The sequence below is a fragment of the Protomyctophum parallelum genome (assembly GCF_964188405.1).
Source record: "Protomyctophum parallelum genome assembly, chromosome: 1".
Classification (NCBI taxonomy): domain Eukaryota; kingdom Metazoa; phylum Chordata; class Actinopteri; order Myctophiformes; family Myctophidae; genus Protomyctophum; species Protomyctophum parallelum.
In genome coordinates this window covers 100,823,532-100,841,233 of record NC_139697.1, presented here as the reverse complement: position 1 = coordinate 100,841,233, position 17,702 = coordinate 100,823,532, and the positions used below count along the sequence as shown (strand labels likewise).

The window sequence follows — 17,702 nt, the reverse complement described above, 5'->3', positions numbered from 1 at the left end:
ATCATATTCACACTGGGCTATTATTAGACCTTTGGGGGCCTCTTGTTTACGCGTCAGTAAACATTACGTTGATGTTGACTAAATACTGCAAGGAAGTACTAGTATAAGTATCTAGGCTACTGTATGAGTCACATCTATCTGTATATCTTATCTATCTATCTATCTATCTATCTATCTATCTATCTATCTATCTATCTCTCTCTCTCTCTCTCTCTCTCTCTCTCTCTCTCTCTCTCTCTCTCTGTCTCTCTCTCTCTCTCTCTCTCTCTCTCTCTCTCTCTCTCTCTCTCTCTCTCTCTCTATCTATCTATCTATCTATGTTGTAGGCTACCAATATCCTCCCGCACGCACGCGCACGCACGCACGCACGCACACACACACACACACACACACACACACACACACACACACACACACACACACACACACACACACACACACACACACACACACACACACACAAGATACGCCCCCCGCTCTCTCTCTCTCCTCTGCTTCCCTGTAGTCTGTAGTGTCTCCTCCAATCTCTGCCTGACGTTCAGTCGAGGAGACGGCGGAGTGTGTGTGTGTCAGTGTGTGTGTGTGTGTATCAGGAGGACAGGACAGGAGGAGATGTATATTCATATACAGTCATATAGCAGTAGTACAGTAGGCTACATTAATTCACTGTCATCATGATGATGATGATGATGATGATGGTGGGGGAAATGCTGGATTAATATATCGCCGCCTCCTTCGCCCTGTCTTCTCTCTTCACCCACCTGACCGAGTCGAGTCGACCGCGTCCACAACAGGCTGTATATATATATCAGGAGAACAATTATTGTCTCGTAGACTCGGCTGTGGGAGAAACCGAGGAGGACATGGCAGCCTTACGTGAACATTAAGGTAATGAAATACTTCTTCCTTTTGATCGATCGGTTTCATAAGCACCCGAGCTCCGGCTTTAGTGCAACCGTAACGACGTGTACCTTAAATAGATTTATGTTATTTTATTCGGTAGTTGTGTTGTGTATATCTCGGTCAGTTTTCTCCTCCTCCTCTATTATCAACGGGACGTCCGTATAGAGGTCCGTACAACTCTATTATACGCGTATAAATGGCACAAATATAAAGTGCTCACCCTAAAAGCTGTTTGTTACCCTTCGCTGCGGGCCGCTTATGTTCCGTCTGATTCCGTATTTGTTCCATAAAAAGGTGTTTTAATCCCGCCCGGGCCCGAATGTCACCGCGTTTCCTCGCTGTCCGCTGCGTGTAATACCGGCGTTGGCCTGCTGCGCCACTATAAACTCACTATGGGGAGTATACCGTGAAATTCAGGCACAGGCGGGATTAAACGGCTCTATATCGAACAACACGGAGTAGCAGTGAACGCACAGCCGGCCCGAAGCGACGCTGGACATCTCTGACTTCAGGTCGAGCACTTTATATTTTTAATTCGCTTATAATGTGTGGCGAAGTACGGGCGTTGACAACGGACCAGTGGATATTTGAGGGAGTCGGTCAAGACTGACAGAGAGAGAGAGTGAGAGAGAGAGCGACACACACACACACACACACACACACACACACACACACACACACACACACACACACACACACACACACACACACACACACACACACACACACACACACACACACACACACACACACACACAATGTCATTATCGATTTAAAAGAAAACCTCTGTCATTCTTGTTGGTCCAACCGACGATATAGTGAACACAGACAGTGTTGTTACATAACATTGACAGGCAGGCCTAATATTAGTTCACACACATCATCACCCACTGCATGTGGGGAGAAACCACAGCTGATTACAATTAGCCAACACCTATACCTGATACCTATATTAAAGGAGTATTATTATTATTATTATGGTTGATTTGACTGATTTGTGGAGAAAATATAAGAAGCAATACGTTGAGGAAGATTCAGGAATAAATACACCTTCGTTTAGTTTTGAGTTAAAAAGGGTATATAATATAATATGCGACAATAAAACGCTGTTATCTTCTACTGTTCTGTGCTGCTTCGGTCTGTGTGTGTGTGTGTGTGTGTGTGTGTGTGTGTGTGTTTGTGGTGGGCTGTGTGTGTGTTTCACAACACAACAATTGTCCTACGTGGTTTCGTTTCACTCTCAAAGATGATTGTTTGTTGCACGACTCCCCGGCCGGCCACAGTACAGTACGAAGCCTCTACTGTAGCCATGATGATGATAAATATAGTACAGCACCGACAACAAGACATAATAAACTGCCCTGGATGGGTTTTCATCACCATGGCGACGCCGGGAAACCTGCAGCTATTATGGTGGGCTGCGCCGTATATACGTGCGGTGGTGCGCGCAGCGTTTCAGCTAGTGTGTGTGTGTGCGTGTGTGTGTGTGTGTGTGTGTGTTGGGGGGGGGGGGGGGGGGGGGGGGTCAGGTGACAGTGGAGTGGAAACACTTGCATTATAACAATAACAATGCAGGAGAACAACATGAAATTGGTGTTCAACATGTGTTGGTCGAGACTCGAGACCACAACATGATTTGATGATTATTATTATTATTATTATTATTATTATTATTATTATTATTATTACTACTACTTGTGCAAGCAGAGTGTAGCAGAGAGTGGCTCAGAGCCTCTGCCTGATGGCAGGGATATCCCTTTTGGTCTAGTGGGTTTAAAAGATGTTGGACTTTCACGCAGGAGACCCGTGTTCGAATCCCAGGCGTACGAAGAGCGCACAAGCACTGTAATGGGCTGCGTATGTCGGTGTCGGGGATTGGTCAGGGATTGGCTGATGATGATGTAACTAAATTCACTTCACTCACTCACGACAGTGATTGTAAACGTACACAAAAATAACCGTCATATTGCTACCTCGTCTATTCTAAATGCAAGTTAAACAAAAATAGGGACAAAAAAATACATATGATCAGTTAAAAATCACACCCGTGTGAAGTGAAGGGCGCTAATATATTAAAGTCTAACTCATGTTTATTAGGTGATGTATACGATGATGTAAAACAAATGGCGCCAACAACAACATTAAATGCCATTAACAATAAAGAGACAATATGACGTAAATGTTCCCTTCATTGTCAATGGGCGTTTACAAAACAAACACTGAACTAAAAACAAACATTAAACCTGTGTATAGGACGGGCTATAGCGCCCCTCAAAAACAGGAGAGTCTGTAAACATTATGGATAAACAACCAGGATTTTACCCATAAAGGCACCGGCATAGGGTCTATTGGGCCACGGGGGCCGTGGCCCAGTCTGTTTAGAGATGGCCCAGTCTGTTTAGAGATGGCCCAGTCTGTTTAGAGATGGCCCAGTCTGTTTAGAGATGGCCCAGTCTGTTTAGAGATGGCCCAGTCTGTTTAGAGATGGCCCAGTCTGTTTAGAGATGGCCCAGTCTGTTTAGAGATGGCCCAGTCTGTTTAGAGATGGCCCAGTCTGTTTAGAGATGGCCCAGTCTGTTTAGAGATGGCCCAGTCTGTTTAGAGATGGCCCAGTCTGTTTAGAGATGGCCCAGTCAGTTTAGAGATGGCCCAGTCTGTTTAGAGATGGCCCAGTCTGTTTAGAGCTGGCCCAGTCTGTTTAGAGATGGCCCAGTCTGTTTAGAGATGGCCCAGTCTGTTTAGAGCTGGCCCAGTCTGTTTAGAGATGGCCCAGTCTGTTTAGAGATGGCCCAGTCTGTTTAGAGATGGCCCAGTCTGTTTAGAGATGGCCCAGTCTGTTTAGAGATGGCCCAGTCTGTTTAGAGCTGGCCCAGTCTGTTTAGAGATGGCCCAGTCTGTTTAGAGATGGCCCAGTCTGTTTAGAGATGGCCCAGTCTGTTCAGAGATGGCCCAGTCTGTTCAGAGATGGCCCAGTCTGTTTAGAGATGGCCCAGTCTGTTTAGAGATGGCCCAGTCTGTTTAGAGATGGCCCAGTCTGTTTAGAGATGGCCCAGTCTGTTTAGAGCTGGCCCAGTCTGTTTAGATATGGCCCAGTCTGTTTAGAGCTGGCCCAGTCTGTTTAGAGATGGCCCAGTCTGTTTAGAGCTGGCCCAGTCTGTTTAGAGATGGCCCAGTCTGTTTAGAGATGGCCCAGTCTGTTTAGAGATGGCCCAGTCTGTTTAGAGATGGCCCAGTCTGTTTAGAGCTGGCCCAGTCTGTTTAGAGATGGCCCAGTCTGTTTAGAGCTGGCCCAGTCTGTTTAGAGATGGCCCAGTCTGTTTAGAGCTGGCCCAGTCTGTTTAGAGATGGCCCAGTCTGTTTAGAGATGGCCCAGTCTGTTTAGAGATGGCCCAGTCTGTTTAGAGCATGCCCAGTCAGTTTAGAGATGGCCCAGTCTAACCTCGAAAAGACGGGAGCGAAAACACAAGAAAAACAACGAAAGATAGCTAACATTGGCAGCCCTTCACCCCCCTGTGCATGCAAATCGCCTTGGTTGTAAATGGGTCCCGTAAATGGTCCCGTCCGCGGGGTGGGGGACGGGCCCAGTCAATAATTGAATCCACGCTACGCGCCTGCATCAAGGAGAAGATAAATATGACCGTAGATATCCATGGAGTTGAGACCAAGTCAATATCATATTCTTCGTTTAGACCTTTTGGAGCAAGAGTCTGTAACGTAATGCGTGTGTCCAAAATAGCTCACGTTTTAAAAGGATGTTATTGATGTCAGAGACTCTACGTCTCCGTGGGGGTTGGATCAATTCAATCCCTGTATATATCTGAGTGTGGAGACAATGTGACCCGCTTTACAAACACGTTCAGCTACAGGACTAGTGATGACAACATGGTTGTGGACGGTACGGGGCGGCTGTGGCTCAGGAGGTAGAGCAGGTCGTCCAATGATCCATGGGTCGGCGGTTCGAATCCCTGCTCCTCCTGTCCCCAAATTGTTCCTGATGTGCTGGTTGGTACCTTGCATGGTTTCCGCCGCAATCGGTGTATGAATGTGTGTGTGAATGTAATGCACAATCTATGTAAAGCGCCTTGGATTAAGGCGCTATATAAATGCACCATTTACGGTGTTCGGATATACGTGTTTTTAAAGGAGAATTCCATACTAAAAGGCTTTCTTACCTTTCTTTGTAGTTGTTACGGCCCCACCAAAGAGGTCCATGAGGTGTTATTTTGTGCAAAAGCTACTTATTGGCTATTTCCCCTACATAAGCCCTAAATGAATTGCATTGAATTGAATGGGAATTGAATGGGGCTATGGGGTGTTGTGCTAATTCGCTTATTTCCATCGTTCAAAATTATAATTTCTTTGTATATATCCTCTCTTCATAATGTAAATAATATCCCAGGGCCAAGCGGCACACTTTACTACTTCTTTCGATGGAAATAAGTGAACTAGCATAACACCCCATAGCCCCATTCAATTCCCATTCAATGCAATGCAATTCATTGAGGGCTTATGGTAGGGAAAATAGCCAATAAGGAGTTTTTGCACAAAAAAACACCTGGACCTCTTTGGTGGGGACGTAACAACTACAAAGAAAGGTAAGAAAGATAAGAAAGCATTCTAGCATGGAATTCTCCTTTAAAGGTCTTGCCGATATGTAGGCAAGACAGCATGGACACTTCAGCATATAGATCATATGTACAAATGGACCCTAACGGGTCCATTTGTACACTCTCTGAGTTACAGACCCATAAGGGTCCATTTGGTTCCAAACTATCATTTAGCTATGGGGACCCCCTGGAACTCCCTCAAGGACCCCTGGGGGTCCCCGGACCCCACTTTGGGAAGCACTGACGTAGAGCACTCAGTTGTCCTCTTAAGTAAAGAATGTAATTGAATAAGCAGTGATTGTAAAGTGGAGTAGCTGAAGAGAGAGAAGCAGGGCCAGCCGTAACTGTTTTTATGTCCTAGTCTAGACAGGAGGACATCTTGGTGCCTCCTATACCCTAGTCTAGACAGGAGGACAATTTACAATTTACAATGTAGGCATTTAGCAGACGCTCTTAATCCAGAGCGACTTAGGTCGCATTCATACCAGAGAGCTTTGCTGCGATTAAAACGAATCCTGCTGCGCATTGTCAGAAAGTGCGCTTCGTTTGGCAGGTGTGAAGGCTCATTCGAATCCTAATGCGCAGCAAATAACCGCATTTTACTCCGTCCAAAAACGTGGGTTTCGCTTCGCTTCGAATCGCACTTGACTACGATTCGGTGCAGGTGTGAATGCAATCCGCAGTAAATAAAGGAAATGAAGCAAACATAATGTGGCGGGTGAGGAGCTGAACACAGTTGGAGACGGTTAAGGCATATTTTACGCAGCGCAAAGATGTCCCGTTACTGTGGATAGACGTGGTCGAATAAGGAGACTGAAGCCCTGATCGAAATGAGGACGTGTAGGCTACATTAATCAATTGCTTAAGAAAACACATAAAAACACTGCAGTGTATTATAGCCTACATAATATTCTAATGTCTGTGCGTGCCGTAAACATGGAGTGCTGTCACTGTGTGGGACTGGGGAGTTATATCAGTGCGCTCATGCAGCGCTGTGCCTCCATGCCCAAAAGAACAGTGTGTGGCGGCTGCGTGCGTAGAGAGAGAGAGAGAGAGAGAGAGGGGGGGGGGGGGTCCCAGGCGGCACGACACACGCACGTTATGAGTGTAATTTTATCACCATAGATTTCACTGTGTAGGCTATAGTTTATGAACGGAACACATTGATAAAGGTCCCCCCTGCTGCGTTTCCAATTGCTGCGAATGACAGTGTGAAGGCAAACCGCAGCCAATTAAATATGCAAGTATCCCCTTTCCCCGCCCATACGGATCTGAGTCTACCGAAGTATTAGGTGAGAATGTGACCTTACATTAAGCAAGAACAAAAGCATGGGAATACATCACATAAAAGCATTTATCATGAAACATGCTAAGAAAGTAACAGTGGAATATCTATATAATGAAACTATACATACACTATACATATAAACTATACATATTTACTATACTATGCTATACATATGTACTATGGCGTGCTATGACTATATACAATGCAATTATAGTGCTGTCTACATAAGGCCTAAACTTTGGTTTCCGATTGGCTGTCATTTTTGGGCTGAGTAGGTAGGGAATTTTTATTTTTTTATTTTTCGTGGGAAAGATGGGTAGCAAGGAATTTATTTTATTTTATTTTATTTATTTATTTTTTCGTGGGAAGGATGGGTAGCAAGGATTTTTTTTTACTTTTTTTTTCCTACGGCAATGATGGATATAGGCTTCTTTTTTAATAACTTCAATATTTGCCTGAAATACCATCTTTTAAATAATGAATGGTTCAAGTACACATAACACTACATGCCTACAGCTAAACATTTGAAAACTTTGAATAGAATGTCCACACACTGGTTGAATACTTAATACGCATGTTTCATGATAAATTATTTTTATGTGATGTATTCCCATGCTTTTTGTTCTTGCTTAATGTAAATCGCTCTGGATTAAGAGCGTCTGATAAATGCCTAAATTGTAAATTGTACTGTCTTACAGTAACTAGAAGGCTCTGACAGTAATGAAATGCACAGTCACGTCAAACTGCTGCACCTCCTCCTGCCTGCAACTCAGTTCATTTGAACTGTGGAATCATGGCAGGTCTAAGACTACATTTGCAAGCCCCCTATTTTATTTAGTTGCGCCTGTGTTTTGGGGTGGCATGAATCTTTCATGCTTGTAAACATTGTGAAATCATGCGTACTTCATTTATTGGCCATCCAGTTTTAGGTAACGGTGGCTACATTATATTGGTGTCAGCAACAACCCACCTAACGTAAAACAACCTCTGCTTTCCAGCTCATGTTTTGACATAAAAAGTTAGAACGTGTTGCTGGCATCAACATAGCTAGCTATAGTGCTAGTTATTAAAAGACAAAAACATAGCTAACGTTAGCCCCATATGTGCCCTCTCCTCTCCCTACGCTCATTCTGCGTAGGGAGAGGGCACATATATGGGGCTAAGCTAACGTTCTGACGGGGTAGAAGCATGAGCCGAATGGGTTTCCTCCTCCTCCTCCTCGCATCTCAGGGCTAGATACCGAAAGTCAAACATGCCCAGCACGCACCCAGCCTGGGCGCCTAGAGGCTCCAGGGTGGGGGGGGAGAGTATGTCGGCTGAGATGATAGTCCATTTATCCGCTCGGTCGTGTCTCCCTTCTGCGGACTTAAACCGACACCGGCACGGTTTCACCTCCTTAATTATGTCTTCAAATGTTTTTGTACTCAATCGTATGATCTGTGGTGGTGCTTTGCACGGGCAGTGGACAGTCACAGACACCGTGCACAAGTCCTTGCTGTATGTTGTCACTGTTGTGTTGTGTTGGGTTGTGCGTCTCCTCGCGATGACGCATTCCAAAACATTTGCGCACGTGATATTTTAGACGAAAGAAAACTTTATTTTGACTTTGCGCGTCCCAATGGTCTCATCAAAGATAATTTTAATTTTATTAAAGACCTTTTGGGTCTTACTCGGTCGCATTCTGAGCTTCTTTTCTTTCTTTTTTTTTTTTTTCACCAAATGCCAATAAAATAATATGAGTCGCGCATATTTAATAGAGTCTGTCGGCAACCGGAAACCAAAGTTTTTTTTTGTTAGGCCTAACATGCTATAAGTCTGTATCAAATGCTATCTAAGTCAACAGAAATGCTATCTAAGGGGTTAGGGTAAGTGCTATGGGCCATGAGGACATCTTGGTGCCTCCTATACCCTAGTCTAGACAGGAGGACATCTTGGTGCCTCTTCCCTTATACCCTAGTCTAGACAGGAGGACATCTTGCTGCCTCTTCCCTTATACCCTAGTCTAGACAGGAGGACATCTTGGTGCCTCTTCCCTTATACCCTAGTCTAGACAGGAGGACATCTTGGTGCCTCTTCCCTTATACCCTAGTCTAGACAGGAGGACATCTTGGTGCCTCCTCCCTTATACCCTAGTCTAGACAGGAGGACATCTTGGTGCCTCCTCCCTTATACCCTAGTCTAGACAGGAGGACATCTTGGTGCCTCCTCCCTTATACCCTAGTCTAGACAGGAGGACATCTTGGTGCCTCTTCCCTTATACCCTAGTCTAGACAGGAGGACATCTTGGTGCCTCTTCCCTTATACCCTAGTCTAGACAGGAGGACATCTTGGTGCCTCCTATACCCTAGTCTAGACAGGAGGACATCTTGGTGCCTCCTATACCCTAGTCTAGACAGGAGGACATCTTGGTGCCTCTTCCCTTATACCCTAGTCTAGACAGGAGGACATCTCGCTGCCTCTTCCCTTATACCCTAGTCTAGACAGGAGGACATCTTGGTGCCTCTTCCCTTATGTCCTAGTCTAGACAGGAGGACATCTTGGTGCCTCTTCCCTTATACCCTAGTCTAGACAGGAGGACATCTTGGTGCCTCTTCCCTTATACCCTAGTCTAGACAGGAGGACATCTTGGTGCCTCCTCCCTTATACCCTAGTCTAGACAGGAGGACATCTTGGTGCCTCCTCCCTTATGTCCTAGTCTAGACAGGAGGACATCTTGGTGCCTCCTCCACCCTTCCATCATCCCCCTGTCAGAAAAGATTTAATCACACACCACAATGGGTTCACGACAAAAAAAATATCATATTTTTCTATTTTAGGTTTACAAAGTCTACACTCCTCTCCCTCTCTCCCTCTCTCCCTCTCTCCCTCTCTCCCTCTCTCCCTCTCTCCCTGTCTGTCTGTCTGTCTGTCTGTCTGTCTGTCTGTCTGTCTGTCTGTCTGTCTGTCTGTCTGTCTGTCTGTCTGTCTGTCTGTCTGTCTGTCTGTCTGTCTGTCTGTCTGTCTGTCAGTCATATTTTATTCATGACTATTCTATTTTAGGTTTACAAGGTCTACACTCCTCTCTCTGTCTCCCTCTCTCTCTCCCCCCCTCTCTCTGTCTCTGTCTCTGTCTCTGTCTCTGTCTCTGTCTCTGTCTCTGTCTCTGTCTCTGTCTCTGTCTCTGTCTCTGTCTCTGTCTCTGTCTCTGTCTCTGTCTCTGTCTCTGTCTCTCTCTCTCTCTCTCTCTCTCTCTCTCTCTCTCTCTCTCTCTCTCTCTCTCTCTCTCTCTCTCTCTCTCTCTCTCTCTGTCTCTGTCTTTGCTAAAAATAGCAGAACTACAAGCTCGTAGCGCGCTACGAGCTTGTAGATCTGCTATTTTTCAATAGTTGCATGGGAGCCGGTGTAGACTTTTTACAATTGCGGTTCTTATATATTTCAGTGTTTTAAGCAAAGCGATGCATGCCTAATTATTATATTATGTTCATTCCATACTCTGTGTGTGTGTGTGTGTGTGTGTGTGTGTGTGTGCGCGTGCGTGTAAGAACTGGGAGGCGGAGGCGCTGACCGGGACAGTGTGTTGTAAGTCCTCGTGGCGAGGTCGCCTTCATCCATCTGGGTGACAGCGGACTGCTGGGCGAGTGCTGGCGCTTTGGCATGGCGGGGGGGGGTCGGTCAGATCAACATATGGAATGAATTCTGTACTCATGACCATATATGGAGCGTGTCTTAGTGTCCCACCCCTAGCTGCATGTAGTAGACTCAGAGCATATTAAATGAATCTTAGCTCTGTGTGGTAGATGGACTGGTCAGCCGGTCATGTCATCATCATTAGTGTCATGTCATTATCATGGCAGTGAAGAGAGGAGGTTTGCTCCAAGGTGTTTGCTTTTTATTCAATACACCATAAATAAGACACAACGTTTGATCATCAGGTGATAATCGGCAGCATATGTGACAACTTTTAACCCATTCTGACCTGAGATCAGATTCTAAAAATGTCAGTCGTTCTTCGATTTTTCAAAAATAGCAGACCTACAAGCTCGTAGCGCGCCACTCGGTGGCGCGATATGAGCTTGTAGATCTGCTATTTTTCAATAGCTAAAGCATAACATGATGCTAACACCAAAATGGGTGCCCGGTCAGAATGGGTTAAACCCAGTCGTCACATCACGTGACTGATGACGACTGCATGGGCAGGTGATTCACTAACACCAATAAGTGACATGACAATGAATAAATATAACAATAAATATGAACACGAATGACCACCACAGCAAGCAAGTTTACAATAAGGCAACGCAGTTTCAAAAGAACAGTTTCAATAAAAACTTGCTGTTTTTTTTTTGCTTGTTACAGACTGTATTAGTATTTTTTAAATACATTTTTTAATATTTTTTCTCTCCTCTCTTCACTGTACTTACCTTAGTCCAGCACCAGACAGGAACTGGATGTGCGCTATAGCCACCTACCTTTTATACTAATTATCATGGCAGTGACCTGCCCTGGAGGTCAACACCGGTCCACAAAGATTACTCTTACTGCATCGATGGTCAGCAACTGACCTCTCTCTGGTACCATCTATTCTATTCTATAGCAACTGACCTCTCTCTGGTACCATCTATTCTATTCTACAGCAACTGACCTCTCTCTGGTACCATCTATTCTATTCTACAGCAACTGACCTCTCTCTGGTACCATCTATTCTATTCTACAGCAACTGACCTCTCTCTGGTACCATCTATTCTATTCTACAGCAACTGACCTCTCTCTGGTACCATCTATTCTATTCTATAGCAACTGACCTCTCTCTGGTACCATCTATTCTATTCTACAGCAACTGACCTCTCTCTGGTACCATCTATTCTATTCTACAGCAACTGACCTCTCTCTGGTACCATCTATTCTATTCTACAGCAACTGACCTCTCTCTGGTACCATCTATTCTATTCTACAGCAACTGACCTCTCTCTGGTACCATCTATTCTATTCTATAGCAACTGACCTCTCTCTGGTACCATCTATTCTATTCTATAGCAACTGACCTCTCTCTGGTACCATCTATTCTATTCTATAGCAACTGACCTCTCTCTGGTACCATCTATTCTATTCTATAGCAACTGACCTCTCTCTGGTACCATCTATTCTATTCTATATCAACTGACCTCTCTCTGGTACCATCTATTCTATACTACAGCAACTGACCTCTCTCTGGTACCATCTATTCTATTCTATAGCAACTGACCTCTCTCTGGTACCATCTATTCTATTCTATAGCAACTGACCTCTCTCTGGTACCATCTATTCTATTCTATAGCAACTGACCTCTCTCTGGTACCATCTATTCTATTCTACAGCAACTGACCTCTCTGGTACCATCTATTCTATTCTATAGCAACTGACCTCTCTGGTACCATCTATTCTATTCTATAGCAACTGACCTCTCTCTGGTACCATCTATTCTATTCTACAGCAACTGACCTCTCTCTGGTACCATCTATTCTATAGCAACTGACCTCTCTCTGGTACCATCTATTCTATTCTATAGCAACTGACCTCTCTCTGGTACCATCTATTCTATTCTACAGCAACTGACCTCTCTCTGGTACCATCTATTCTATTCTACAGCAACTGACCTCTCTCTGGTACCATCTATTCTATTCTATAGCAACTGACCTCTCTCTGGTACCATCTATTCTATTCTATAGCAACTGACCTCTCTCTGGTACCATCTATTCTATTCTACAGCAACTGACCTCTCTCTGGTACCATCTATTCTATTCTATAGCAACTGACCTCTCTCTGGTACCATCTATTCTATTCTATAGCAACTGACCTCTCTCTGGTACCATCTATTCTATACTATAGCAACTGACCTCTCTCTGGTACCATCTATTCTATTCTACAGCAACTGACCTCTCTCTGGTACCATCTATTCTATTCTATAGCAACTGACCTCTCTCTGGTACCATCTATTCTATTCTATAGCAACTGACCTCTCTCTGGTACCATCTATTCTATTCTATAGCAACTGACCTCTCTGGTACCATCTATTCTATTCTACAGCAACTGACCTCTCTCTGGTACCATCTATTCTATTCTACAGCAACTGACCTCTCTCTGGTACCATCTATTCTATTCTATAGCAACTGACCTCTCTCTGGTACCATCTATTCTATTCTACAGCAACTGACCTCTCTCTGGTACCATCTATTCTATTCTACAGCAACTGACCTCTCTCTGGTACCATCTATTCTATTCTATAGCAACTGACCTCTCTCTGGTACCATCTATTCTATTCTACAGCAACTGACCTCTCTGGTACCATCTATTCTATTCTATAGCAACTGACCTCTCTGGTACCATCTATTCTATTCTACAGCAACTGACCTCTCTGGTACCATCTATTCTATTCTACAGCAACTGACCTCTCTGGTACCATCTATTCTATTCTATAGCAACTGACCTCTCTGGTACCATCTATTCTATTCTACAGCAACTGACCTCTCTGGTACCATCTATTCTATTCTATAGCAACTGACCTCTCTCTGGTACCATCTATTCTATTCTATAGCAACTGACCTCTCTCTGGTACCATCTATTCTATTCTATAGCAACTGACCTCTCTCTGGTCTGCATGCTGCTGCTCTGAAATGCATCCGTGCAGTGCGCTGCACGCCCCCCTCCACGCCCCCCCTCCACGCCCCCCTCCTTTTTTTTTTTGCAAAATTGCAAAGGGTGAATTGCAAAGTTGTGTCACTTTGCCCTGGCTGAGCTGGGATGGCTGACAAAGGGGTGAATTGCAAAGTTGCAAAAAATTGCAAAAACTCTCCTCATAACTGGAAGGCTGTGCCACTTGCTGGCGCGGTGACCCTTTCCTCAACTGTGAGTTGTCCTGAAAGCTCACCAGCCCCTGACCTGTGACCAGCGCTTGTTTTTCGCGACTTCCTTCAGCCCTGGCGTCTTGCCTTCCGCCCCTTTTGACCTGATCCCATGTAACTTCATTGAGGCCTACTGCCGGCTTGTTAACAATACCCTAAAGCTAAATTCCAGTACCGCAACTTTCACACTTCGCTCACTCTCCTCGCGTCCTCCACTCGCTCCTCGGCTCCGCCCCCAGCGAGGAGGAGAGGAGGAGGAGAGGATTCGATGCGAGGACAGAGTGGTGGTCGAATTTTCCTCTAGAATCGGAATGTACTACGCTGTCATTTCAAAGCGACGGCACATTCGCGATCACTAATGACGTGTATCAATTCAATTCAATTCAAAGGGCTTTATTGGCATGGGAAAACATACGTTAACATTGCCAAAGCAAAAGTGGTGGAACAATACAGTGTCACACAGCTGGATCACTGGAACTCCGAACAGAGCCAGTCTACAGAATAGACAATTCATCATTTTGTGCATGTAACCGAGGTTCCGAGGCCAATGTGTATGTATTGGTAACATGTGCAAAGCAAGGCTATTTATTCCTGAAATAGTGAATAAGCGCCAGGATGCGCACACGTATAAATCACCCCCCCTCCTCCGACAGTCAGTCCTCCGCGGTCTTTGCAAATAACGGACACTATAACAGGAATTAGGTATAGTCTCTCTGACTTACATATTCAGTTCAGTCCACATATAAATAAATACATTTTTGTCACCCATTCATAGCAGTCTGTGCATTCAGGCATGCACAGAGATAAATTAACTATAGCTTTTGAGGTGTGCACAATATAGCCGGCCTAATTTATATATCCTACTTTTATTATGCTTATATCACACAACGCAATAAAGCCAGTGGCTTGTTGTGGTCCTTTCACTTTCACATATGTAGGCTAGATAGGCTACTTTATCATTCTGAAGCTCTATTCATTCAGCGAAAATGTGTCTCTTCAACAAACAGTTTGAACAGTGCGTGCATGTGTGTGTTGGCCGTTGGGTCAGCGACTTCAGCCAGTCAGCCGGCCGGCAGCTAGTGGATGGGGGGGGGGGGTGCATAGTATCGGGTTTCAAGCAGTGTTTTTGTGCCACATGTGGAGGAGGCGGACTTATGTCACTGGAGAAGGAAAAAAACAAATACACGTGATGCGGAAATCCGCTGCGAGGAGACAAAATACCCCACCGAGCCTGCACTTGATGTACACTCGCTCTGTGCGGTCTCGGAGAGCCCACTCGGCTCCTCCACTCGACTCCACTCTCCTCCTCGATGGAGCACTTTAACAAATGGAACGTTAACCATTTCCGGGTCACGCTGGAATGACCCCGAGTGACCGAGTGGGAGTGAGCGAGTGTCCCCAGATTTTGGGTATTGGAATTTAGCTTATATGAAATAGTGCCCAGGCTAGTGGGAGAGAGAGAGAAAGGGGAGAGAGAGAGAGCTAGAGGGGGGACAGAGAGAGTTGCTGTAACTTTGCGATGTCTATAATAGTCTAATAATTTGAGATTTTCATAAGCTGTATGCCATAAAAAGAAATCAAGATTAAAACGAAAACAGGAATATTTCCCTGCATGTGCAATGAATCTAGAATATATGAAAGTTTCACTTTTTGAATTATATTACAGAAGAAAATTAACTTGTATATACACGATATTCAGTTCACACGGTGTGAAGGCCCTGTGTATTTAAGGAATAGAGCATTGTAGGGATCAAGCAAAAGCCCCTTTCAAACATTTGAAACCTGCGTGGCCCAGAACCAAGTATCCCCCAGCATCCCCTGAGACCCCGTTCAGCGGTTTGTCAATAAGGAAAAGCCTATGTGCATAATTATGTTCTGGGAGTGTCCCAGGGTCAAGACATATTGGTCTCGGGTAGCTAGGACCCTATCTGAAATATCTGCAATCGAGGGTACCATGTCTCCCTCAGATTTCTTTGTTAAATGATGATTCCACACTCTCAATACCAGTCATTCAAAAAAAAAGTATTCTTTGCTGGAACTACTGCTGCAAAAAAATCTTCTTGTGTCTAGATGGAAACCTCCTCATAGTCTTTCTGTAAAAATACTATTTCTGAATGTATCAGGGTTGGAAATATCAATTGCGAGAACTAATGGAGCAAAAAGGCAATCTATTGAAGCACTTACAGAGGCTGTAGAAAAGGTCAAAGCACAACTATAATGCCATATTATAAATGTACATGTATGTATGTATGTATGTAACTATGTATGTATGCCTACTTTTCAATCTTTATTTATAAGTCAACCAGCCAAGATGCCTATATATTGTAAAATGTCAAACTAACTGATGAAATGTCTGTTCTTGTTGCAATGATAATTGGAACCTTGGGGAGGGCGGGGCGACGGGGGAATTGTAACGGAAATGAAAAATGCTTAATAAAACTTAATTAATTAATTAAGTAAGTAAATTAATTAAAAAATAATAAGGAAAAGCCTGCTATTGGACTGTCAACCAGAAGCCTATAAAAGCCCCACTGCATGTAAACAGGCCAACATGATTAGAAATGTCTGGCATTGCCATCTGCACTTCTGCACTCTCACTGACTGGAGTATATATCTGTTAGTGTGTGTTCTTTGTGACCTGGGAGTTGTAGCGGATGAGTTTCATTTAGTTTTCCTCTGTTTTCCTCTGACACTCTTTATTTTTTGAAATAAGGAGTGTCTTAAATCATGGTATAGTGACTATACCATGATTTAAGACAGAGAAAAATCTGGATAAGAACCCAGATGTGTTTTGGATGTCTGAATGTGTTATGTTAAAGTTTTTACAAGTGCGTTTGTCTTCCATGCAACGCCATTCCAAAGCCCTTTTCTTTTGATATAATACACCCCATGCACTACAACATGCACCCCATGCACTACAACATGCACCCCATGCACTACAACATGCACCCCATGCACTACAACACGAACACATGAACTGAGTCACTTTAATAGATCCCCTCTATACTCTTGTCTCCCTGCAGGCTTGACTTCGTCCAGGAACCCCATGGATCGGGATGTGGAGAGCACAGCCATCTTCAGAACGGCCAAGCTGTCCAAACAGTTCCGAGACGACGACCCGCCCAAGGACCAGCTGACGGAGGTGGAGAGGAAGCCGCGCAAGGTGCAGCGGTACGTCCGCAAGGACGGCAAGTGCAACGTCCACCACGGCAACGTGCAGGAGCTGTACCGCTACCTGACGGACATCTTCACCACGCTGGTGGACCTGAAGTGGCGGTTCAACCTCTTCATCTTCGTCCTGGTGTACACCATCACGTGGCTCCTGTTCGGCTTCGCCTGGTGGCTCATCGCCTACGTGCGCGGCGACTTCGACCACACGGCGGACGACAAGTGGACGCCGTGCGTCAACAACCTCAACGGCTTCGTCTCGGCCTTCCTCTTCTCATCGAGACGGAGACCACCATCGGCTACGGCTACCGCGTCATCACAGACAAGTGCCCCGAGGGCATCCTGCTGCTGCTCATCCAGTCGGTGCTGGGCTCCATCGTGAACGCCTTCATGGTGGGCTGCATGTTCGTCAAGATCTCGCAGCCCAAGAAGCGCGCCGAGACGCTGGTGTTCTCCACCAACGCCGTCATCTCCATGCGCGACGGCCGGCTCTGCCTGATGTTCCGCGTCGGGGACCTGCGCAACTCGCACATCGTGGAGGCGTCCATCCGAGCCAAGATGATCAAGTCGAAGCAGACCAAGGAGGGCGAGTTCATCCCCCTCAACCAGACGGACATCAACGTGGGCTACGACACCGGGGACGACCGGCTCTTCCTGGTGTCGCCGCTCATCATCTGCCACGAGATCAACCACAAGAGTCCCTTCTGGGAGATCTCGCAGGCCCACCTGGGGAAGGAGGACATCGAGATCGTGGTCATTCTGGAGGGGATGGTGGAAGCTACAGGTACGTACATATACAGTCGGAACAGTTTAGGAGACAAGACTGCCTATTCTCCGTTAGAAAAAGGAAAAGAAAAGAAAAGAAAAGAAAAGAAAAGA

At 45.2% G+C, this 17,702-nt stretch overlaps 1 protein-coding gene across 1 annotated transcript in view; it reads left to right on the top strand.

The window, feature by feature from the left end:
• Window positions 1–811: 811 nt before the first annotated feature.
• Window positions 812–17,702, top strand: part of LOC310856130 (G protein-activated inward rectifier potassium channel 2-like) — a gene marked incomplete at its 3' end in the record, with an annotated part of 51,060 nt that continues 34,169 nt past the window's right edge. The window contains 3 exon segments of the mRNA XM_083761369.1: window positions 812–888; window positions 16,679–17,095; window positions 17,098–17,607. Of these exon segments, the coding sequence (XP_083617495.1) occupies window positions 16,702–17,095; window positions 17,098–17,607 (904 nt within the window). The 5' untranslated portion in view covers window positions 812–888; window positions 16,679–16,701.